This window comes from Portunus trituberculatus, chromosome 27 (genome assembly GCF_017591435.1).
Source record: "Portunus trituberculatus isolate SZX2019 chromosome 27, ASM1759143v1, whole genome shotgun sequence".
In the NCBI taxonomy this organism is placed as follows: domain Eukaryota; kingdom Metazoa; phylum Arthropoda; class Malacostraca; order Decapoda; family Portunidae; genus Portunus; species Portunus trituberculatus.
The window spans coordinates 7,009,464-7,032,842 of record NC_059281.1 but is presented as its reverse complement, the minus strand read 5'-3'; the positions used below and the strand labels follow the sequence as shown (position 1 = coordinate 7,032,842).

Sequence of the window (23,379 nt, the reverse complement as noted above, 5' to 3'; positions counted from 1 at the left end):
TCACTTCCTATCTTTAGCAACATTTCTTTACATTTCTTTCCCTCTCTTCGCTTCATTTTCCTTTCTTTTTCTTCCTGTTTATCATATTCCTATCTTTGTTATCTCTATCACGTACTTTTACTATCTCTATAAAGATTTCTTATATATTTTTCCATCCTTTACCTTTCACTTCCTCATCCACATCCTTCCCTATTATTTTCCTTTCCTTGCCTTTTCATCTCATCATTTCTTTTCCTTTCACTGCCTATAAATTTCCCTTCTTTATCGTCTGTTCGTACCTCACTTTTCGTCACATAAAAAGCACACTAATATTTTCCTCCCAGAGCAAAGGAAGCACCAAAAAGGAGAGGCAGGAAAGAAGGTGCACCAAAACAGGTATTATTACTAAGCCAGGTGGTGTACTTGCCGACCTTGATGCCTTACTGCAGACACCCACCACCACCATCATTACTACCTCCCACCAACCACCACCACCACCACCACCACCACCAGGAACTTTTTTTGTGTCATCCCCGCTGAATGTAGGCAAACTTCCAGCAAGAAGGAAAGGTAGAAGTTGACAGACAAAGTTTTGATAGATAAAGTTAAAAGAGTTTGGCCAGGCAAGGTGCAAGCACGGAAACAGTTTTTGAGAACAATAGGAGGCACCCCATCAGATCCATACTCATAAGCCTTCCGATGGTTTAGGCCAGCGAGGGCATGGAAAACATCACTACGAAGAATTTGAATTGAAGACATGAAATAGTCAGAGGGAGGAGAAAGGGACACAAGCCTTCATCCAAGGTGGAGTTGTTTGAGAGAAGTGTTCAGAGTAAAAAGACAGAATGATGGCAGTGGTGCCATCAGGGTGAATAAAGGAGGGAAAGATGAAGAAGTAGATTTATTAGAGATGTTTTTGGCTAGATGCCAGAAGTCTCAAGAGGAGTTTGAATTTGAAAGATTTTGACATTTTCTGTTTATGAAGGAGCGTTTGGCAAGTTGAAGAACAGACTTGGCATGATTCCGGACAGAAATATAATGTGTATGAGATTCAGGAGATGGATGGCTGAAGTACCTTTTGTGAACAAACTCTCTATCATGTGTAGCAAGAGAACAGGTTGTGTTAACCAAGGTTTAGAAAGTTTAGGCTGACAAAAAGAATGACGAATGTACGCCTCCATGCCTTACACTACCACCTCTGTTATGCGTTCAGCATAAAGAGATGGGTCTCTGAAACGGAAACAGTGATCATTCTAGGGAAAATCAGCATAATACCTCCGCATAGGGGAATTCTGTGGAGGAATTGAAGAAATAGGACAAGATGCAGAAATAAATGTGATCGGAAAAGGCCAATGGAAATGATAGGGTGACAGCATAAGAAGAATGATTAGAGGTGAGGAAGAGATCAAGAATGTTGGGCGTGTCTCCAGGACGGTCAGGAATACGAATAGGGTGCTGCATTAGTTTCTCTAGGTCATGGAGGATAGCAAAGTTGAACGCTTGTTCACCAGAATGGTCAGTGAAGGGAGAGGAAAGCCAAAGTTGGTGGTGAACATTGAAATCTCCATGAATGGAAATCTCTGCGAAAGGGTAGAGGGACAGAATCTGCTCCACATTTCAAGTTAAATAGTCAAAGAATTTACTATAGGAGTTAGTGGAGAGATGAATTTATTTAGAGAGTGACTATTGAGCCGAAGCCAGATGGTGGAAAACTCGGAATATTCGAGAGCGTGGGCACGAAAGCAAGTTAAGTCGTTGCGCACATAGACGCAACATCCAGCTTTGGAACGAAAAAGAGAATAGAGAAAATACTAGGGAACAGAGAAGGGGCAACTGTCAGTTGCCTCAGACAGCTTTGTTTCGGTGACGTAAAGATCAGGTTTAGTAGAGGAGAGGTGGTGTTCCACTGATTGAAAAATTAGATCTAAGACCACGAATGTTGCAGAAGTTAATGCAGAAAAAGTTGAGGGAAGTGTCAAGATATTTGGGGTCGTTATCAAGAGAGGAATCTGACCTGCGGACATTTCTGGTCACCTCCCCAGAAGGGGACTCCGAGGCTGGGTTAGGAGACACCATTATTTCATTTTTATTTTCAAGTGAAAGGTGTAGTAAGTGCATGTAGTTTTGTGTGAAGAAGGAGCGTTGTCTTACACAACTTACACAGCACTGCCCAGCCTAGCTTTGTACCCCGACGCGCACTGACGAAAACAACAAAATACATCCACCATCACCATCTATATCAATAGTATGTTTTCACTCTCATCCTCTTCCGCCTCGCCTCGCCTCGTTTCTTTGCCACTAGTTTGCAAGTATTTATTTGAATATGCCTCTGATTACTTCATGGTTTACTTTTGTTTTTTTGTCGTTTTGTTTCGCTTTTCATCGCTGGTAAAAGTCCATTTTCTTTCCTATTCTTTCTTTATATATCTTCTCTTCCCATCTTTTCTTTTATTCCTTTTTTTTCGGTTTTCGTCTGTTCTCCGCATGATTCTATAAGCATTCTCTCTCTCTCTCTCTCTCTCTCTCTCTCTCTCTCTCTCTCTCTCTCTCTCTCTCTCTCTCTCTCTCTCTTATTTTTACCAATATTCCCTATTATTTTTCTCCTCCTCTTGCCTCGTTCATATGATACAATAATACAATCTTTTATTTTCTACGTTCCCCACATAAAAGTGAAAACAAAACGGAATATATAAACAAGTGAATGAGAAACATTAGGTAAATTTATTTTTTCATGTCCTGGACTATAACGCCTGTAGGTAATTTGAAGAGTATTGGAAGCACTGTTACGTTTTCTCCCATTAGTGGTGCAGGCAATTTTATTTACAGTGGTACCCATGTTAGGGCCCATATCACCACACAAGCGCATCTTTGGTGTAACCACCTAGAACCTGGGTATCATGGTGATATGTAAGTAACTTTAAACCACTCGACAAATACCAAAGTATCAAGGCAGTACGTGGTGGGATTCAAACCTACACGTGGAAATCTGCCCGATCCTACGTTCACCACCTTATCCATTAGGCCACCGCCTCCCTACTAATTAGTCGTCGTTCACCTGCTTGTTTGTTCGTGCTTGACTTTGAGAGGTGTGTATGTATATGTGTGTGTGTGTGTGTGTGTGTGTGTGTGTGTGTGTGTGTCTTTGTGTGTGTGTGTGTTTGTGTGTGTGTGTGTGTGTGTGTGTGTGTGTGTGTAAGACTGTGTGCGTGTGTGTTTCACTGTTTGATCTACTGCAGTCTCTGACGAGACAGCCAGACGTTACCCTACGGAACGAGCTCAGAGCTCATTATTTCCGATCTTCGGATAGGTCTGAGACCAGGCACACACCACACACCGAGACAACAAGGTCACAACTCCTCGATTTACATCCCGTACCTACTCACTGCTAGGTGAACAGGGGCTACACGTGAAAGGAGACACACCCAAATATCTCCACCCGGCCGGGGAATCGAACCCCGGTCCTCTGGCTTGTGAAGCCAGCGCTCTAACCACTGAGCTACCGGGCGTGTGTGTGTGTGTGTGTGTGTGTGTGTGTGTGTGTGTGTGTGTGTATGTGTGTGTGTGTGTGTGTGTGTGTGTGTGTGTGTGTGTGTGTGTGTGTGTGTGTGTGTGTGTGTGTGTGTGTGTGTGTGTGTGTGTGTGTGTGTGTGTGTGTGCCCGTGTCTGCCGTGAGCCCCCACGCTTTCCTCGATCGGCCTCCCCTTATGTCGGTTTTTCTCACTCTTACATCCTTCCTCCCTCCTTCCCACACGACCTTGATCGGCCTCGTTTCGGCACCAACGTGCAGTGTCATACGGCGCGGCAACAAGTATATATAGCGAGGCGGCGGCGAGGTTCGGCAGTCGCTTCTTCGCATAAGAGCACACACCACCACCACTAAGGTAGCGCTCAGATGCTCACGTGCACCACAAGCACAATGCAAGACATAAAAAATGTTCGCGTAGTTTTCAACATAACATAGTATCGCCTTTTTCCCCATCACTCTTGGCAGGGCTTGGGGAGCGGTTGTCTCTGTGCTCTGTGCTGCCTATCAGATCTTACAAGTTGTTAGTGTAGTGCAGTCAAGCAACAGTGTGCTGCTCTTCTGTTATGTTTTGTCGTTCTTTTTCCATCACGCACCCAGTGTGCAGCCCCAGGGGCGAATGTCACTCAGAGGCAGCGTCCCACTGCACGGCTCTCCTCACCTCTACAAACCACTGTCTTGGTCTTGAGTGGAGCATGGCAGCAATAGGCAGCATATGCTATTATAAATGCTTATATATTTTTCTTATAATATGATGATCACGTGTTCTCTCTTTCTCGAACATTACAGATGAGACCCATCCACGCCTTCCTGGCCCTGGCCCTCGTCGTGGCCTGCGTCAGCGCCGGCAGGATTGGCGGCGGCGGCTGCTGTGGGGGTGGACATGGCGGCGGCGGCGGCGGCGGTGGTTTTGGAGGTAAAACAAAAACATACGTTTTGTGTAAACAACAGCTACACACACCTCTTTATGTTTCCCTTATGGAAACGAAATTTGTGGTAACATTTGTAATCAAAGAGCGGTGACAGTGCGCGCTGCGACAGTCATTCCTTGGCGGCGTGATTCAACGCCGCATAACCACCAATCCCTGAGTGACGCCACGCTCCCCCAGGTGGCGGCTACGGCGGCGGCGGCGGCGGCGGCGGTGGATTCAGCAGAGGATTCGGGGGAGGATTTGGCGGTGGCAGCTTTGGTGGCGGTTTTAGTGGTGGAAAGGGAGGCTTCGGCGGTGGCGGCCACCGCGGCGGATCCGGAGGCTTCGGCGGTGGCAGCTATGGTGGTGGAAGCAGCTTCGGTGGCGGCAGCTTCGGCGGCGGCAGCTTCGGTGGCGGCAGCTTCGGTGGCGGCAGCCACGGTGGCAGCTTCGGAGGCGGCCGCGGAGGCGGCGGCTTCAGAAGTGGTAAGACATCTAAAACCTGACTGTTTTTGAACGGTATGCTGAGCGGTCATAGCGACACACACACTTCATTCAAGAGGGAGTTTTCGAGACATTTATCTCTGTCCTTTGGCTAACTCTGTCGGATCTGTCAGTGCGGTAGGGACACAGGCGACTGAGGGGGTCTTTTTTATAATTATCTTTTTGTTGCACTTGGCCATTTCTCTCCTCTCTCATAAAGACACACACACACACACACACACACACACACACACACACACACACACACACACACACACACACATTTACTCATTCTCACATCCCTCACTCCTCCCAACAGGAGGAAGATACGGCAAGTAAGACATCTGTTTCACGTCTTCGTCTCAACGCATGAATGAAAAGGAACCGACCCAGGTGTGCATCTGAGAGTGCGTGCGTGCGCAAGTGTGCGTCCACGTTTACCAAAAAGAAGAAAGATATTTACCACTGTCTCAACTTCACCTTCGTGTTCTCCTCGTCGATCCTTTTCGATTCCCGGTGACGAAATCAATAAATTATATACAAACTTAGGAATTCTTTCATTCTTTGTCACATCCACTTTCAAACTCACTACATTTTCTGTATAAAAATTAGACAAAAATATGAACCTCCACACCTGACTCCTCAAGAACGTAAAGAACATAAGAACATAATACAGGTAGAAGCTGCAAGAAGCCATCAGACCTACGAGACGGTCCCTGCATGACACACAGGACTGAACACAAAGGCTGGCCACAGAAGATACCCACACTCCAAGACGTCTTCACACACGGTAACATTTCCCTCCACCACGAAAGAAAAGAGGGAAAAGAAAAGAAAATGGTGGTCAAAACAGGTATCTTTAGTACTTCACGCCATGCTCTCGGCCACGTGCCTCTCACTTCCTATCTTTAGCAACATTTCTTTACATTTCTTTCCCTCTCTTCGCTTCATTTTCCTTTCTTTTTCTTCCTGTTTATCATATTCCTATCTTTGTTATCTCTACCACGTACTTTTACTATCTCTATAAAGATTTCTTATATATTTTTCCATCCTTTACCTTTCACTTTCTCATCCACATCCTTCTCTATCATTTTCCTCTTCTTGCCTTTTCATCTCATCATTTCTTTTCCTTTCACTGCCTAAAAATTTCCCTTCTTTATCGTCTGTTCGTACCTCACTTTTCGTCACATAAAAAGCACACTAATATTTTCCTCCCAGAGCAAAGGAAGCACCAAAAAGGAGAGGCAGGAAAGAAGGTGCACCAAAACAGGTATTATTACTAAGCCAGGTGGTGTACTTGCCGACCTTGATGCCTTACTGCAGACACCCACCACCACCATCATTACTACCTCCCCACCAACCCCCCACCACCAAAACCACCCCAGGAACTTTTTTTGTGTCATCCCCCGCTGAATGTAGGCAAACTTCCAGCAAGAAGGAAAGGTAGAAGTTGACAGACAAAGTTTTGATAGACAAGGCTGAAAGAGTTTGGCCAGGCAAGGTGCAAGCACGGAAACAGTTTTTAAGAACAATAGAAGGGAACCCATCAGATCCATACTCGTAAGCCTTCCGATGGTTTAGGCCAGCGAGGGCATGGAAAACATCACTACAAAGAATTTAAACTGAAGACATGAAATCGTCAGAGGGAGGAGAAAGGGGACGGACAAGCCTAGAATCATCCAAGGTGGAGTTGTTTGAGAGAAGTGTTCAGAGTAAAAAGACAGAATGATGGCAGTGGTGCCATCAGGGTGAATAAAGGAGGGAAAGATGAAGAAGCATATTTATTAGAGATGTTTTTTGGCTAGATGCCAGAAGTCTCAAGAGGAGTTTGAATTTGAAAGATTTTGACATTTTCTGTTTATGAAGGAGCGTTTGGCAAGTTGAAGAACAGACTTGGCATGATTCCGGACAGAAATATAATGTGTATGAGATTCAGGAGATGGATGGCTGAAGTACCTTTTGTGGACAAACTCTCTATCATGTATAGCAAGAGAACAGGTTGTGTTAACCAAGGTTTAGAAAGTTTAGGCTGACAAAAAGAATGACGAATGTACGCCTCCATGCCTTACACTACCACCTCTGTTATGCGTTCAGCATAAAGAGATGGGTCTCTGAAACGGAAACAGTGATCATTCTAGGGAAAATCAGCATAATACCTCCGCATAGGGGAATCCTGTGGAGGAATTGGAGAAATAGGACAAGATGCAGAAATAAATGTGATCGGAAAAGGCCAATGGAAATGATAGGGTGACAGCATAAGAAGAATGATTAGAGGTGAGGAAGAGATCAAGAATGTTGGGCGTGTCTCCAGGACGGTCAGGAATACGAATAGGGTGCTGCATTAGTTTCTCTAGGTCATGGAGGATAGCAAAGTTGAACGCTTGTTCACCAGAATGGTCAGTGAAAGGAGAGGAAAGCCAAAGCTGGTGGTGAACATTGAAATCTCCATGAATGGAAATCTCTGCGAAAGGGTAGAGGGACAGAATCTGCTCCACATTTGAAGTTATATAGTCAAAGAATTTACTATAGGAGTTAGGAGAGATGAATTTATTTAGAGAGTGACTATTCAGCCGAAGCCAGATGGTGGAAAACTCGGAAAATTCGAGAGCGTGGGCACGAAAGCAAGTTAAGTCGTTGCGCACATAGACGCAACATCCAGCTTTGCAACGAAAAAGAAAATAGAGAAAATACTAGGGAACAGAGAAGGGGCAACTGTCAGTTGCCTCAGACAGCTTTGTTTCGGTGAGGAAAAGAAGATCAGGTTTAGTAGAGGAGAGGTGGTGTTCTACATATTGAAAAATTAGATCTAAGACCACGAATGTTGCAGAAGTTAATGCAGAAAAGGTTGAGGAAAGTGTTAAGACAAAATATTTGGGGTCGTTATCAAGAGAGGAATCTGACCTGCGGACATTTCTGGTCACCTCCCAGAAGGGGACTCCGAGGCTGGGTTTGGAGACGCCATTATTTCATTTTGATTTTTAAGTAAAAGGTTTGTTAAGTGCATGTTGTTTTGTGTGAAGAAGGAGCGTTGTCTTACACAACTTACAAAGCGTTCCCCGCCTAGCTTTGTACCACGACGCGCACTGACGAAAACAACAACGTCAAGAACACATCCACCACCATCACTACAATCACCATCTATATCAATATTAGGTACAATAGTATGCTTTCACTCTCTCATCTTGTTCCGCCTCGCCTCGCCTCGTTTCTTTGCCACTAATTTGCGTGTATTGATTTGAATATGCCTCTGATTACGTTATGGATTTCTTTGTTTTTTTGTTTTTTTTTTTGTCGTTTTCTTTCGTTTCTCATTGCTGGTAGGAGTCTATTTTTCCCTATTCTTTCTTTGTATATCTTCTCCCCATCTTTTCTTTCATTCCTTTTTTTTTCGTTATTCATCTGTTCTCCGCATGATTCTATGAGCATTCTCTCTCTCTCTCTCTCTCTCTCTCTCTCTCTCTCTCTCTCTCTCTCTCTCTCTCTCTCTCTCTCTCTCTCTCTCTCTCTCTCTCTCTCTCTCTCTCTCTCTCTCTTTACATATATACATATATATAAACAAGAGAATAAGAAACATTAGGTAACTTTGTTTTTTATGTCCTGGACTATAGCGCCTGTAGGTAACTTGAAGAGTATTGGAAGTACTGTTAAGCTTCCGCCCATTAGTGGCGAAGACATTTTATTTACAGTGGTACCCATGTTAGGGCTCGTATCACCACCTAAGCGCATCTTTGGTGTAACCACCTAGAACCTGGGTATCACGGTGACATGTAGGTAACTTTAAACCACTCGACAAATGGCAAACTATCAAGGCGGTACGTTGTGGGATTCAAACCTACACGTGGAAGTCTGCCCGATCCCACGCTCACCACCTTGTCCACTAGGTTACCGCCTCCCTACTAATTAGTCCTCGTTCACCTGGTTGTTCTTTCGTGATTGATACTGAGAGTTGTGTGTGTGTGTGTGTGTGTGTGTGTGTGTGTGTGTGTGTGTGTGTGTGTGTGTGTGTGTGTGTGTGTGCCCGTGTCTGCCGTGAGCCCCCACGCTTTCCCGACACCTCGATCGGCCTCCCCTTATGTCGGTTTCCTCACTCTTACATCCTTCCTCCCTCCTTCCCACACGACCTTGACCGGCTTCGTTTCGGCACCAACGTGCAGTGTCATACGGCGCGGCAACAAGTATATATAGCGAGGCGGCGGCGAGGTTCAGCAGTCGCTTCTTCGCATAAGAGCACACACCACCACCACTAAGGTAGCGCTCAGATGCTCACGTGCACCACACGCACAATGCAAGACATAAAAAATGTTCGCGTAGTTTTCAACATAACATAGTATCGCTTCTTTCCCGGTCACTCTTGGCAGGGCTTGGGGAGCGGTTGTCTCTGTGCTCTGTGCTGCCTATCAGATCTTACAAGTTGTTAGTGTAGTGCAGTCAAGCAACAGTGTGCTGCTCTTCTGTTATGTTTTGTCGTTCTTTTTCCATCACGCACCCAGTGTGCAGCCCCAGGGGCGAATGTCACTCAGAGGCAGCGTCCCACTGCACGGCTCTCCTCACCTCTACCAACCACTGTCTTGGTCTTGAGTGGAGCATGGCAGCAATAGGCAGCATATGCTATTATCAATGCTTATATCTTTTCTTATAATATGATGATCACGTGTTCTCTCTTTCTCGAACATTACAGATGAGACCCATCCACGCCTTCCTGGCCCTGGCCCTCGTCGTGGCCTGCGTCAGCGCCGGCAGGATTGGCGGCGGCGGCTGCTGTGGGGGTGGACATGGCGGCGGCGGCGGCGGCGGCGGCGGCGGTGGTTTTGGAGGTAAAACAAAAACATACGTTTTGTGTAAACAACAGCTACACACGCCTCTTTATGTTTCCCTTTTGGAAACGAAACTTGTGGTAACACTTGTAATCAAAGAGCGGTGACGGTTCGCGCTGCAACAGTCATTCCTTAGCGGCGTGATTCAACGCCTCATAACCACCAATCCCTGAGTGACGCCACGCTCCCCCAGGTGGCGGCTACGGCGGCGGCGGCGGCGGCGGTGGATTCAGCAGAGGATTCGGGGGAGGATTTGGCGGTGGCAGCTTTGGTGGCAGTTCCGGAGGTTACGGTGGAGGCAGCAGATTCAGCGGCGGCGGCGGCGGCGGCTTCCGTGGAGGTTTCAGTGGTGGAAAGGGAGGCTTCGGCGGTGGTGGCCGCCGCGGAGGATCCGGAGGCTTCGGGGTGGCGGCTACGGTGGTGGCGGTAGCTTCGGTGGCGGCAGCTTCGGCAGCGGCAGCTTCGGCGGCAGCAGCTTCAGTGGCGGCAGCAGATACGGTAGCGGCAGCTTCGGTGGCGGGAGCCACGGTGGCGGCAGCTTCGGTGGCGGGAGCCACGGTGGCAGCTTCGGAGGCGGCGGCTTCAGAAGTGGTAAGACATCTAAAACCTGACTGTTTTTGAACGGTATGCAGAGCGGTCATAGCGACACACACACTTCATTCAAGAGGGAGTTTTCAAGACATTTATCCCTGTCCTTTGGCTAACTCTGTCGGATCTATCAGTGCCGTATGGACACAGGCGACTGAGTGGGCCTTTTCTTTTATTATCTTTTTGTTGCACTTGGCCATTTCTCCCCTCTCACATAAAGACACAAACACACACACACACACACACACACACACACACACACACACACACACACACACAAAAGGCTCAGTGGTTAGAGCGCTGGCTTCACAAGCCAGAGGACCGGGGTTCGATTCCCCGGCCGGGTGGAGATATTTGGGTGTGTCTCCTTTCACGTGTAGCCCCTGTTCACCTAGCAGTGAGTAGGTACGGGATGTAAATCGAGGAGTTGTGACCTTGTTGTCCCGGTGTGTGGTGTGTGCCTGGTCTCAGGCCTATCCGAAGATCGGAAATAATGAGCTCTAAGCTCGCTCCGTAGGGTAACGTCTGGCTGTCTCGCCAGAGACTGCAGCAGATCTAACAGTGAAACACACACACACACACACACACACACACACACACACACACACACACACAATCACTCTCACATCCCTTCTCTCCCTAACAGGAGGAGGATACGGCAAGTAAGACATCTGTTTCACGTCTTCGTCTCAACGCATGAATGAAAAGGAACCGACCCAGGTGTGCATCTGAGAGTGCGTGCGTGCGCAAGTGTGCGTCCACGTTTACCAAAAAGAAGAAAGATATTTACCACTGTCTCAACTTCACCTTCATTTTCTCCCCGTCGATCCTTTTCGATTCCCGGTGACGAAATCAATAAATTATATACAAACTTAGGAATTCTTTCATTCTTTGTCACATCCACTTTCAAACCACTACATTTTCTGTATAAAAATTAGACAAAAATATGAACCTCCACACCTGACTCCTCAAGAACGTAAAGAACATAAGAACATAATACAGGTAGAAGCTGCAAGAAGCCATCAGACCTACGAGACGGTCCCTGCATGACACACAGGACTGAACACAAAGGCTGGCCACAGAAGATACCCACACTCCAAGACGTCTTCACACACGGTAACATTTCCCTCCACCACGAAAGAAAAGAGGGGAAAAGAAAAGAAAATGGTGGTCAAAACAGGTATCTTTAGTACTTCACGCCATGCTCTCGGCCACGTGCCTGTCACTTCCTATCTTTAGCAACATTTCTTTACATTTCTTTCCCTCTCTTCGCTTCATTTTCCTTTCTTTTTCTTCCTGTTTATCATATTCCTATCTTTGTTATCTCTATCACGTACTTTTACTATCTCTATAAAGATTTCTTATATATTTTTCCATCCTTTACCTTTCACTTTCTCATCCACATCCTTCCCTATCATTTTCCTCTTCTTGCCTTTTCATCTCATCATTTCTTTTCCTTTCACTGCCTATAAATTTCCCTTCTTTATCGTCTGTTCGTACCTCACTTTCCGTCACATAAAAAGCACACTAATATTTCCCTCCCACAGCAAAGGAAGCACCAAAAAGGAGAGGCAGGAAAGAAGGTGCACCAAAACAGGTATTATTACTAAGCCAGGTGGTGTACTTGCTGACCTTGATGCCTTGCTGCAAACACCTACCACTACCACTACCACCACCACACGCACTACTCCAGGAGCCTTTTTTTTGTGTCATCCCCGCTTTGCCGCTGCTTCCCAGACACTCTCCAGTCATTGCCCGTTACTTACGCAACGCTGCCCCGCCCAGCTTTGTAGCCCGACGTGCACTGACCACAAAAATAATGTCAAGAACAAATCCACCACCACCACTACCATCACCATCTATATCAATATCATTTACGTTGATAATAACAATAGTATATTTTCACTCTCTCATCCTGTTCCGTCTCGCTTCGCCTCGTTTCCTCGCCACTAATTTGCATGTATTGATTTAAATATGCCTCAGATTACTTCATGGTTTTCTCTGTTTTTTTCTGTTTTTTTTCTTTTTGTTTCGTTTTTCATTGCTGGTAGGAGTCTATTTTTTCCTTTTTCTTTTTTTGTATATCTTCTTTTCCCATTTCTTTTTTCATTCCATTCTTTTGTTTTTGTTTTTCGTTCGTTCTCCGCATAATTATATGAGCATTCTCTCTCTCTCTCTCTCTCTCTCTCTCTCTCTCTCTCTCTCTCTCTCTCTCTCTCTCTCTCTCTCTCTCTCTCTCTCTCTCTCTCTCTCTCTCTCTCTCTCTCTCTCTCTCTCTCCATTATTTTTTACCAGCATTTCCTTTTATTTTTCTACTCTCGATTTTTCTCCTCCTCATCCCTCGTTCACATGATACATTATTTTTTTTACTCTCTACGTTCTCACATAAAAGTTAAAATAAAACAGAAGAGATAAGCAAGAGAATAAGAAACATTTGGTAACTTATGCTAAGGTTCTCTCACAAAACCGGTTCAAGGTAATAATTAGTCCTCGTTCACCTAGGTGTGTTTTCGTGCTTGACCCTGAGGTGTGTGTGTGTGTGTGTGTGTGTGTGTGTGTGTGTGTGTGTGTGTGTGTGTGTGTGTGTGTGTGTGTGTGTGTGTGTGTGTGTGTGTGTGTGTGTGTGTGTGTGTGTGTGTGTGTTTTGACGACAAACTAAATAATTCGTGTACAGCTACATTTAAATGCACCTCAATACATACGTATATACATAAATACATACATAAACATAGATAAACAAAAGTGCAAATACACATCTATAAATATAACCAAAAATTCAAAGCACCTTAAGGTATAAAAACCCTGCAAGACTCAATTAATACCTAAACCTTTTCCCTTTCACTGACCTGATGCTGAGAACCAAGGTCGCACTTTCCAGATTTCTTCTTCTCTCCACTAATTTATAAAAGCTCCACTATCACTGATGGTGATTTTTAAGGAGGTTCATATGATGCAGTGATGGTTTAATTGTTTAACAAGAATTTTGCATAACCACTAAGGAAAAATACGAGTAAGAATACAACTATTAACCTCTGCTCTTTGAAAATACGTATTACGAGAGGACGAAAACCACAACATTAAAAGGGCTCTAGTTGAAGTTACACTGTCTTTTGGAGAGTTTCATCATGCCCCAGGTGATATGTTAACGAGATTTCTACATGATAAAGAGAGGAAACACTCATAAGAACCAGGCTGATCACCTCTGTGGCTTTCGAAAATAGTCGTGAAAACAGAGCAAAGGGCTTTTTAACACAGGCCTGAGGAAAACAATACAAAACAACACCTTAGTTACCTTCCTTTTGAGTGGTGGCCGAGAAAGGTGGGGAGTCTGCCTTGGGGGGGGTTGTGGTGCTGGGGGAATGGGTCGCTAGCACTTCACTAACTAGAAAGGGAAGAAAGAGTATTAAGTACTACAAGAGTGTACTAATAAATAAATTATAAAAGAAGAACGAAGAATATTTATGAGGCATCTACGTCCGGGTGCTGCTTCAGTTGTGGCGATGACGCTTGAAGGGAGGAGAAAATTATGTTAGTGGTGGTGGAAAAGGAAGGAAAATGATAACGAATGACCTTGAAAGTGAGTTACTATACAAGGCACACACGCACACACAATTTTCCTTAATTGGTCCATCGCTGTGACTGAACATATATTCTCATTAGCACAGAAATACAAGCCAAAATAATGTTCCTTTTTCTTGTTTATCGGTTATTTTATCAAAAAAAAAGACTGATTAGAAATTTTCAAAGAAAACGACACACACACACACACACACACACACACACACACACACACACACTTCCTGATAAATAAATAAGTAAAATATAAAAATTCCGTTGAGAAGAAAAAAAACATAATAATAGTGGAGAAAAAAGAGAAAAGGAAAAATCTAGAGGTCCAAAATTTACCGTTTTCCAATTGAAGGTAGACCCGGAACACCAACACCACTTCGGCACCCTTGAAACGGAGGTCGAGAGAACACGACTGCTGGCCGACACGAATGCATAAACAAACAAACACGCTGCGTCATCGCCCTCAATGTGTTCCTCAGCCTTCCCCTCGCCCACCCCTGTCATCTCCCTGCTGAGCATGACTAATAGCGGCAAAAGAATTACTGGGCAACATCCTTGAGTATCATACGTCTTTTTTGAGTCTGGTCTTCACACACACACACACACACACACACACACACACACACACGTCGGAAAATACACGATAAAGAGACAAGATTATACGAGTGTAGCTCAAATCTTGTGTATTATAATGTAACTAAATAATTGCTACATCTTGGTATATTACTTTTATGAATTCTTACTTCTTTGTACTTACTTACCTACCTACACACACACACACACACACACACACACACACACACACACACACACACACACACACACACACACACACACACACACACACTGAATACTTAACTGCATCTTTTTATAAGCAATTAGTGCTGAAAGGTGTCATTAAGCTTCCCGAAAAGGACCTGAGAATCTATTTTGCTTGTTATCCTTCGAAAAGAAAATAAGTAAATAGATAAAATAAAATAAACGCAAAAAAAAATGTAGATATATCATTCGTAAAAAGGTGAAAACGAAAAATATATACATAAGCATCTCTTAAAAAAAAAACAATTAAAAAGAGTAAGAGTTTAGAATACATGGTTAAATAAGAAACAATTACATACCACAGTGAGAATGAATCAACAGGTAAACAAACACACAGGCAATAATAGGTAAAGACAACAGAGCGTGTATTTAAAATCAACAACAATTACATACCTGAGTGAATAAATCAACAGGTAAATAAAGACAGGTAGGAGATGATTTAACCTTCAAATCCATTCAAATCCAACCATATCAGTGCCACTTTTTTCAACCTTGGGAAAAGCACAAGTCACACTCGACCTCCAAAAGTAAATTGCGGAGGCTAATTTCAATCTCCTTCTTGTTAAAGAATTTCTGCTCCAGTGGAAAATGAAATGTGTCGCAAGGCGGGAAGATGAAAGACAGACCTGCATGTTCAACTGAAGCAAATGAAGTAGGAATGACTGACAGCAGGTTTGATTAAATTAATATTATCTTCTATATTGCTCTCTCTCTCTCTCTCTCTCTCTCTCTCTCTCTCTCTCTCTCTCTCTCTCTCTCTCTCTCTCTCTCTTTCTCATCACCAAACATCAGTGTTACTGTCGGCTTTGTATAGTTTATGTTTCCGCCTCCTGTGTGCAATGAATCCTTGGCGCCTTGTGTGTGTGTGTGTGTGTGTGTGTGTGTGTAATTCACTGTTTGATCTGCTGCAGTCTCTGACGAGACAGCCAGACGTTACCCTACGGAACGAGCTCAGAGCTCATTATTTCCGATCTTCGGATAGGCCTGAGACCAGGCACACACCACACACCGGGACAACAAGGTCACAACTCCTCGATTTACATCCCGTACCTACTCACTGCTAGGTGAACAGGGGCTACACGTGAAAGGAGACACATCCAAATATCTCCACCCGGCCGGGGAATCGAACCCTGGTCATCTGGCTTGTAAAGCCAGCGCTCTAACCACTGAGCTACCGTGTGTGTGTGTGTGTGTGTGTGTGTGTGTGTGTGTGTGTGTGTGTGTGTGTGTGTGCCCGTGTCTGGCGTGACCCCCACACTTTCTCGCCACCTTGCTCGGCCTCCCCTCATCTCGGTTTCTCTCTTCTTACATCCTTCCTCCTTCCTTCCCTCGCGACCTTGACTGGCCTCCTTTTGGCACCAGCAGGCGGCGTCACGCTGCACGGCAACAAGTATATATAGCGAAGCGGGCGGTAGGTTCGGCAGTCGCTTCTTCGCCGAAGAGCAAACACCACCACCGCTAAGGTAGCGCTCAGGTGCACACGTACACTGCCTGACATGTAGTACATATATTGCACACTGTTTGCATCCCCAAGGGGTGGTATTACTCGTGAGGGAAGCCTTCTCTTGTTAGTCTTCCTGGTGGCGGTGCTGGGGACACCAGGCCGCCTTTGTTGATGTCAGCGGGTGATGGTGTGTTCACGTTTTCTCCAACCTTACAGATGAGACCCATTCACGTCCTCCTGGCCCTGGTCCTCCTCGTGGCCTGCGTCAGCGCCGGCGGCGGCTATGGCGGCCGTGGCGGTGGCGGCGGCTTCCGCGGCGGCTTTGGCGGCGGCGGATTTGGAGGTGGAAAAGGATTCGGCGGCGGAGGCTTCCGCGGTGGAAAGGGAGGCTTCGGCGGCGGCGGCCACCGTGGCGGATCTAGAGGCTTTGGCGGTGGTGGTGGCTTCAGAAAGGGCGGCTTCGGAGGAAAGGGCGGTTTTGGCGGTGGCTTTGGCGGTGGCTTTGGCGGCGGCTTTGGCGGCGGCTTTGGCGGCGGCTTCGGAGGAGGAAAAGGCGGTTTCAGCGGCGGCCACAGGAGCGGTAAGACACCAAATATATTATGACCTATTCAAAACTACATAGAGCATACACACACACACACACACACACACACACACACACACACACACACACACACACACACACACCGTGTAGTGTAGTGGTTGTGCTAGCACGCTCAACTCATAATCGAGAGGGCCGGGTTCGAGTCCCTGTAAGCGGCGAGGCAAATGGGCAAGCCTCTTAATGTGTGGCTCCTGTTCACCTAGCAGTAAATAGGTATGAGATGTAATTCGAGGGGTTGTGGCCTCGCTTTCCCGGTGTGTGGAGTGTGTTGATGTGGTCTCAGTCCTACCCGAAGATCGGTCTATTCTATGAGCTCTGAGCTCTCTCCGTATTGGGGAAGACTGGCTGGGTGACCAGCAGGCGACCGAGGTGAATTACACACATACACACACACACACACCACCACCACCAACAATAATAATAATAATAATAATAATAATAATAATGACAATAATAATAATAATAACAACAAATAATAATAATCATAATAATAATATTAATAACAATGATAACAACAACATCTTCCTTCTACAGGTGGCTATGGAAAATAGAGCGCCTCTCCCCGTCCCTGTTCCATTCTCCGGCTCGTCTACCTACACCTACCCCCACCCACCCTCCACACGATGCTCCTGAATCTCTCTCTCCACTCCCCAACCCAGACCTTGGTGAAGAGGGAGAAGAAGAAGATAAGAGCCCAATAAGCTTCTCTCTCCGAAAAGCTTTTCTTTCTTCCTTCTCCTCTTCTTCCTCCTCCTCCTCCTTCTACTCCTCCTTCATCTCCTCCTCCTCCTCTTACACCTCTGTCTCCAAAGTGTTCACGGTTCAGGAGTAAATAAAGTATTTTCTGACCACATCATCCCTTTCACTCCTCCCTGCCTCCTTCCCTCCATTCCTCGCTCCCTCCCTCCTCACAATGCCTGATGTACTGTACCCAACGACTTCTCTTATTTTCTATCGTATTCTGACTTATTTACATAGTTTTTATTTGTTATTTTGTTTATAGTTTTTTTGTGTTTTCATTAACTTTCCCTTTCCCTCTTCTTTTTTCGATCTTTTTTTTTTTGAGTGTGTGAAGCATTTTCCAGCACATCATCTCTCCTAAAACACACACACACACACACACACACACACACACACACACACACACACACACACACACACACAGTTAACCAAAAAAGGACCATATTTTTGTACACATCTATCTAATACTTACACTACTACTTGCAAACTAACACCTAACAACACCTTCTTCTTATTACTTCTATCAAACTAATACTTACTGCAACTGTCAAACTAACACCGCCACCTCGAACAGAACTTAATCCACTAAGCAACACCAGAGGAGAGCTTTAGTCCTTGTCTTGGTGAAAACTGGGAAGGTAAAGGGAGGAGGGGGAAAATGTAATGGAAAAAAAAAAAAAAGGAGAATATAAAGAAATGTATTTATCAGTTGTTGGCTTTGAAATTATCCTTTCTATGATGATGATGATGATGATGATGATAATGATGATGACTTCTCCAGACAATGCAACGTGTCAAGCCACCAGTGCACAGACTACGACTAAGATACAACGTAATGAAAGTGACGTAGTAACGGATTGTAAAGGAAAGAAGGTAACAAAGTACGAAAGTAAAAGATAGTGGAATGAACGAACAACTTTTAAAAACAATCTGGATGACACTGATAAAAAGATGAATAAGAAAATAAAAGAAGATAATAATAGTACATACTGATACCAAAATTATTCACAAAAACAAGAATAGCAACAACAATAGATAGTAACAAACCTGAAATGAATAACAAGATGAATACGAAGAAGAATAACACCAATACTACGATAACTAAGGAATAATGCTAGAAAAAAAAATAAAGATGAAAAAGGTAAAAGGGAAGATTAAAGAGTGATGCATAAGAAATAACAAGAAAATAAAGAAAATATATATAAGCTGCCATATAATAATGATAGGACTAGTGACAGTAGAGTTCGGTGAGATGGACAGTCAGGAAGAGAAAGAAGAGCATGACAATGGAAGACACGGGAAAACAAAAAGTGAGATGGATTAAAAAGCGGAAGGATTACAGTGCCATAAATGAAAAGAGAAAGGGAGATACTAAAAATAATAAAATGAGATAAAAAAACACTTGTCACTGAGAGAGAGAGAGAGAGAGAGAGAGAGAGAGAGAGAGAGAGAGAGAGAGAGAGAGAGAGAGAGAGAGAGAGAGAGAGAGAGAGAGAGAGAGAGAGAGAGAGAGAGAGAGAGAGAGAGAGAGAGAGAGAGAGAGAGAGAGAGAGAGAGAGAGAGAGAGAGAGAGAGAGAGAGAGAGAGAGAGAGAGAGAGAGAGAGAGAGAGACAGACAGACAGACAGACAGACAGACAGACAGACAGACAGACAGAAAGAAAGAAAGAAAGAAAGAAAGAAAGAGAGAGAGAGAGAGAGAGAGAGAGAGAGAGAGAGAGAGAGAGAGAGAGAGAGAGAGAGACAGACAGACAGACAGACAGACAGACAGACAGACAGACAGATAGACAGACAGATAGACAGACAGACAGACAGACAGACAGACAGACAGACAGACAGACAGAGAGAAAGAAAGAAAGAAAGAAAGATCGAAAGAATGAATGAAAGAAAGAAAGAAAGAAAGAAAGAAAGAAAAGAAAAAGAAAGAAAGAAGAAGAGAGAGAGAGAGAGAGAGAGAGAGAGAGAGAGAGAGAGAGAGAGAGAGAGAGAGAGAGAGAGAGAGAGAGAGAGAATGACAGCAAAATTATAACCACTTTCATCTTTCACACATCTCAGGTTAATCAAGCATATCTTTCCTGAACAAACACAAAGGTATGAGAATGAGAGAGAGAGAGAGAGAGAGAGAGAGAGAGAGAGAGAGAGAGAGAGAGAGAGAGAGAGAGAGAGAGAGAGAGAGAGAATCATTAAATACTAAGCATATATATGAAAAAAACAAATAACAATCCCACAAATCAAGTAAATGGTTGAATAAATGAAAACAAAAAAATCAACATGTATAATCAACTAACCCCTTTCAGTACTGGGACGCATTTTTTACCTTGAGTTTTGGGGGTGATTAGACGATTTTATTGACATTAGGGGAAGGTGTATATGTATGGAGGTCAGAAGATAAATGGGCAGACTCTTCACTAATTCAATCCCCACATAAGTTTCTGAAGTCGTATAAAATCGCCAAATAGTAAGAATAAATATGAAAACTTGTAATGGTAGTGAAGGGGTTAAATAACAATATTACCCAAACCAACATAACTTCCTGTAAAATCTAAAGCCACTCTGTTCTCTCATTCCTTCCACCCCATTCCTTTCCTTTCCTTCCTTCACGTTCTGCAAACTCATCTCCGTTCCTGCCTTCCTTCCATCCTGTTCCTTCCCTTTCCTTCCTTCACGTTCTGCACTCATCTCCGTTCCTTCCTTCCTTCCTTCCATTCCTTCCCTTTCCTTCCTTCACGTTCTGCAAACTCATCTCCGTTCCTACCTTCCTTCCATCCTGTTCCTTTCCTTTCCTTCCTTCACGTTCTGCACTCATCTCCGTTCCTTCCTTCCTTCCTTCCATTCCTTCCCTTTCCTTTCTTCACGTCCTGCAAACTCATGTATTTCTGCGGCAGAGAAAATAAGCTTACCTCTAAATTGGCTGTGGTTCTTAGGGGTTTTCCATTGCTGAGTTAAGACTGCCACTGATAAAGTATACACGATAACAAACATTTCCCTTCGAGTTAAAATTGGAAGTGTTTCTTTGGGTGTTTTTTTTTTTTTTTTTTTGTCTCGTGTTACTATGTGTTGTTGTTGTTGTTGTTCTCCTTTGTATGGTGTTCGTGTTTCTCTAGGTATGTCGTGTTATTGTGGTGTTCTTGTTCCTCTTATTGCAAGTGGTTTTGTTAGGGAAAATTATTGGCCATGTTGGTATGTGGTGTGTCTCCATATTTACCTTTTTCAGGGGAGAGGGTGGAGGATGGGGGACATGTGGTGGTATTATTAGTGTGTGTGTGTGTGTGTGTGTGTGTGTGTGTGTGTGTGTGTGTGTGTGTGTGTGTGTGTGTGTGTGTGTGTGTGTGTGTGTGTGTGTGTGTGCTTCTCTCTGTTTCTTCTGAAAGATAGCCCTTTTGGAATAACTAGCTATCATTTATCACTTTGCTAATCTAACTATATAATATCGTTATTGAAAACTATTGAGTTATAACTATTCTAGCTGTCTATTATATAATCTAACTATTCAACTACCTATCGCCGTATCTACTATCTATCTATCTATCTATCTTATTTAATGAAGGTTATGGTTGGTGCGACTGTTCCTGACGGTGGTGATGGCGTCTGTAGGCGACCATTAGGCACGAACACATATCATTAACCTTCCTGTTCACTTGTAGTAATCATGGCAGGTGCCCTTGGCGAGGCGAGCTGCTCCTTGAGACTTCCTTTGTGCATTGGTTTTTAGTACAGGTAATGGTGGTGATGGTAGAGGTGGTGGTAATGGTGACATGATGATGATGATGATGATGATGATGATGATGATGATGATGATGATGATGATGATGATGATGATTAGAGTAGTAGAAAAAGAAGGAAGAAATAACAGTAGCAGAACAAGAACAAGAAGGAAGACCAACAATAACGACACAAACGCCAATACTGGTCCCGTCTACACGAACACGAATTTAAGAGAGGAAGGCGAGCGATGGCAGTGGCGGTGACGGTGACGGTGATGATGATGATGGTGGTGAGTCGCCGATCGCTGCTGCCAGTCACGTGAGACAACATCGGACTCTGAGGAAATCCATCGATTGTTTTATTTCTCCTCCAGCGACGAGCAAATCTACCGACGACCTCGCTCCCCTTTCATCTCCCTCAATGCAGCCTCCCCCTTCCCGCCCTTCACGCCCCTCGCCGCCAGTATAAATGCCCTGCCGACCACCACCACCTCACACTTCCCCGCCTCCTGCAGCATAGCAAAGGTGGGAGCGGCGAGGAGCCACTGATATATTGTATTCCATTCATACACTTTCTTTTCAGTCACCCATGTGCTAAATCTTCCTTATTTCCATATCTCTCCTCAGATGGGTCTTGCTCGGCTCTGCGTCGCTCTCCTCCTCGTCGCCGTCTCCGTTAACGGCGGCGGCCACGGTGGCGGACATGGTGGCGGCATTGGCGGTGGTTACGGCGGTGGCGGCTTCGGCGGCGGCCACGGCGGATTTGGCGGCGGTCACGGTGGTGGCATTGGCGGCGGGTACGGTGGCAGCTCAGTCATCATCGGTGGCGGCAAGGGCGGCTTCGGCGGCGGCTGGCGGCGGCGGCCATGGCGGCGGCTTCGGTGGTGGCCATGGAGGCGGCATTGGCGGCGGATATGGCGGCGGTAACTTCGGTGGCGGCAAGGGTGGCTTCGGAGGTGGATTCGGCGGCGGCAAGGGGCGGCGGCATTGGTGGTGGATATGGTGGTAGCTCAGTCATCATTGGCGGCGGCAAGGGAGGTTTCGGCGGCGGCCATGGCGGCGGCATTGGCGGCGGATATGGCGGTGGCAACTTTGGTGGCGGCCATGGAGGCGGTATTGGCGGTGGATTCGGCGGCGGCAAGGGAGGTTTCGGCGGTGGCCATGGCGGCGGCATTGGCGGCGGTCACGGTAAGTGTTTTAAGAAAGGTCTTTAACTTACTTTCTTTTCCAAGATCTCTTTCATTCTTCAAGGCTTGGCACGCACACACACACACACACACACACACTCGTACGGTATTCCACTGGTATGCAGTCACTCCCAACCATGGTACTACTGCCCACTGAGACATTGGATATACCTACGCACGTTTCTGCTTAACAATAATTTTGATATCACCTTAATCGCACACACAGACACACACACACACACACACACACCTCAATGTCCAGTAACTAATCCCAAATCTTTTTCCTCCACAGGCGGCATCAGCTATGGCAAGTAAGGAGATAAGAGCGATTCGATTCCGTATCCCTTTCCCTTCATCCCCCAATTCCCCTCCACGATCCTTCCTACGACCCTCAAGATCTTTACGAGCTTCTCCCAATTAAGAAGTAAACCCGTCCGAGCTTTCAATATTTTTAAAACAGAAGTATTATAAGGTTTAAGAATTTATATTTTCGTATCAACATAAAAAAAAAGGAAAAAATATCAGAAATCTGTGTTGTATTTGACTAATTTTGTGTGTCATGCATTGTAAATTATTCTTGAGTCTTGTCTCGCCTGCCATGACTCGAATAAACCAAGAGAAATGAACATTATAAGTGCATTCTTACTGTGTCACCCTAGTCTAGTGTGTGTGTGTGTGTGTGTGTGTGTGTGTGTGTGCTGGAAACTGACCTGCCTCACCACAGAACCACAAAGAAACAAAAGGACAAACAGCACCACCCTAATGGCCCTAACCAGACTGCCTGGTTCTAAAGGGTCCTGGTCAGATACAGACAAAGACTGTGACACAACTGTACCATCACTGCAGTGTGAATAGAAAATTAGAATGTGTTGTTATATCTTATGAAAAATTAGAAACTTTAAGGAAAGAAAATAAAAAATTCATATCATGAAGGCACACAAGCTGCTAAGAAAGTGCCTGCAAAATATTCACACAAAATGCAAAATAAAGTCACATGAGGCAGAATTAAATCAA

The 23,379-nt window shown here is 45.0% G+C and overlaps 4 protein-coding genes across 4 annotated transcripts; all 4 read left to right on the top strand.

Annotated features, from left to right (window-relative positions):
• The first annotated feature begins 3,815 nt into the window (after nt 1-3,815).
• On the top strand, nt 3,816-5,444 carry LOC123509555 (acanthoscurrin-2-like). The gene is made up of 4 exons (XM_045263922.1): nt 3,816-3,860; nt 4,292-4,418; nt 4,612-4,899; nt 5,216-5,444. Exons 2-4 carry the CDS (start codon nt 4,292-4,294, stop codon nt 5,233-5,235), a joined length of 435 nt encoding a protein of 144 aa, XP_045119857.1. The 5' UTR covers nt 3,816-3,860; the 3' UTR covers nt 5,236-5,444.
• Nucleotides 5,445-9,005: 3,561 nt separating this feature from the next.
• Nucleotides 9,006-11,173, top strand: LOC123509807 (glycine-rich protein 2-like). Its single transcript, XM_045264361.1, has 4 exons — nt 9,006-9,144; nt 9,575-9,710; nt 9,904-10,301; nt 10,945-11,173. Exons 2-4 carry the CDS (start codon nt 9,575-9,577, stop codon nt 10,996-10,998), a joined length of 588 nt encoding a protein of 195 aa, XP_045120296.1. The 5' UTR covers nt 9,006-9,144; the 3' UTR covers nt 10,999-11,173.
• Nucleotides 11,174-16,017: 4,844 nt separating this feature from the next.
• Nucleotides 16,018-17,586, top strand: LOC123509808 (H/ACA ribonucleoprotein complex subunit 1-like). The gene is made up of 3 exons (XM_045264362.1): nt 16,018-16,150; nt 16,348-16,711; nt 17,270-17,586. The coding sequence occupies exons 2-3, from the start codon at nt 16,348-16,350 to the stop codon at nt 17,284-17,286; spliced, it is 381 nt and encodes a 126-aa protein (XP_045120297.1). The 5' UTR covers nt 16,018-16,150; the 3' UTR covers nt 17,287-17,586.
• Nucleotides 17,587-21,557: 3,971 nt separating this feature from the next.
• LOC123509809 (glycine-rich cell wall structural protein-like) lies at nt 21,558-22,996 on the top strand. The gene is made up of 4 exons (XM_045264363.1): nt 21,558-21,703; nt 21,806-22,130; nt 22,273-22,366; nt 22,658-22,996. Exons 2-4 carry the CDS (start codon nt 21,882-21,884, stop codon nt 22,678-22,680), a joined length of 366 nt encoding a protein of 121 aa, XP_045120298.1. The 5' UTR covers nt 21,558-21,703; nt 21,806-21,881; the 3' UTR covers nt 22,681-22,996.
• The last annotated feature ends 383 nt before the right edge of the window (nt 22,997-23,379 follow it).

Coding starts and splice junctions, on each gene's coding strand:
- LOC123509555 (XM_045263922.1), top strand. CDS start 4,292: ATGAGACCCATCCACGCCTTCCTGGCCCTGGCCCTCGTCGTGGCCTGC. Junction 4,419..4,611: donor CGGCGGCGGTGGTTTTGGAG/GTAAAACAAAAA, acceptor ACGCTCCCCCAG/GTGGCGGCTACGGCGGCGGC. Junction 4,900..5,215: donor AGGCGGCGGCTTCAGAAGTG/GTAAGACATCTA, acceptor TCCTCCCAACAG/GAGGAAGATACGGCAAGTAA.
- LOC123509807 (XM_045264361.1), top strand. CDS start 9,575: ATGAGACCCATCCACGCCTTCCTGGCCCTGGCCCTCGTCGTGGCCTGC. Junction 9,711..9,903: donor CGGCGGCGGTGGTTTTGGAG/GTAAAACAAAAA, acceptor ACGCTCCCCCAG/GTGGCGGCTACGGCGGCGGC. Junction 10,302..10,944: donor AGGCGGCGGCTTCAGAAGTG/GTAAGACATCTA, acceptor TCTCCCTAACAG/GAGGAGGATACGGCAAGTAA.
- LOC123509808 (XM_045264362.1), top strand. CDS start 16,348: ATGAGACCCATTCACGTCCTCCTGGCCCTGGTCCTCCTCGTGGCCTGC.
- LOC123509809 (XM_045264363.1), top strand. CDS start 21,882: ATGGTGGCGGCATTGGCGGTGGTTACGGCGGTGGCGGCTTCGGCGGCG. Junction 22,131..22,272: donor GTGGCGGCAAGGGTGGCTTC/GGAGGTGGATTC, acceptor GGTGGCAACTTT/GGTGGCGGCCATGGAGGCGG. Junction 22,367..22,657: donor CGGCATTGGCGGCGGTCACG/GTAAGTGTTTTA, acceptor TTTCCTCCACAG/GCGGCATCAGCTATGGCAAG.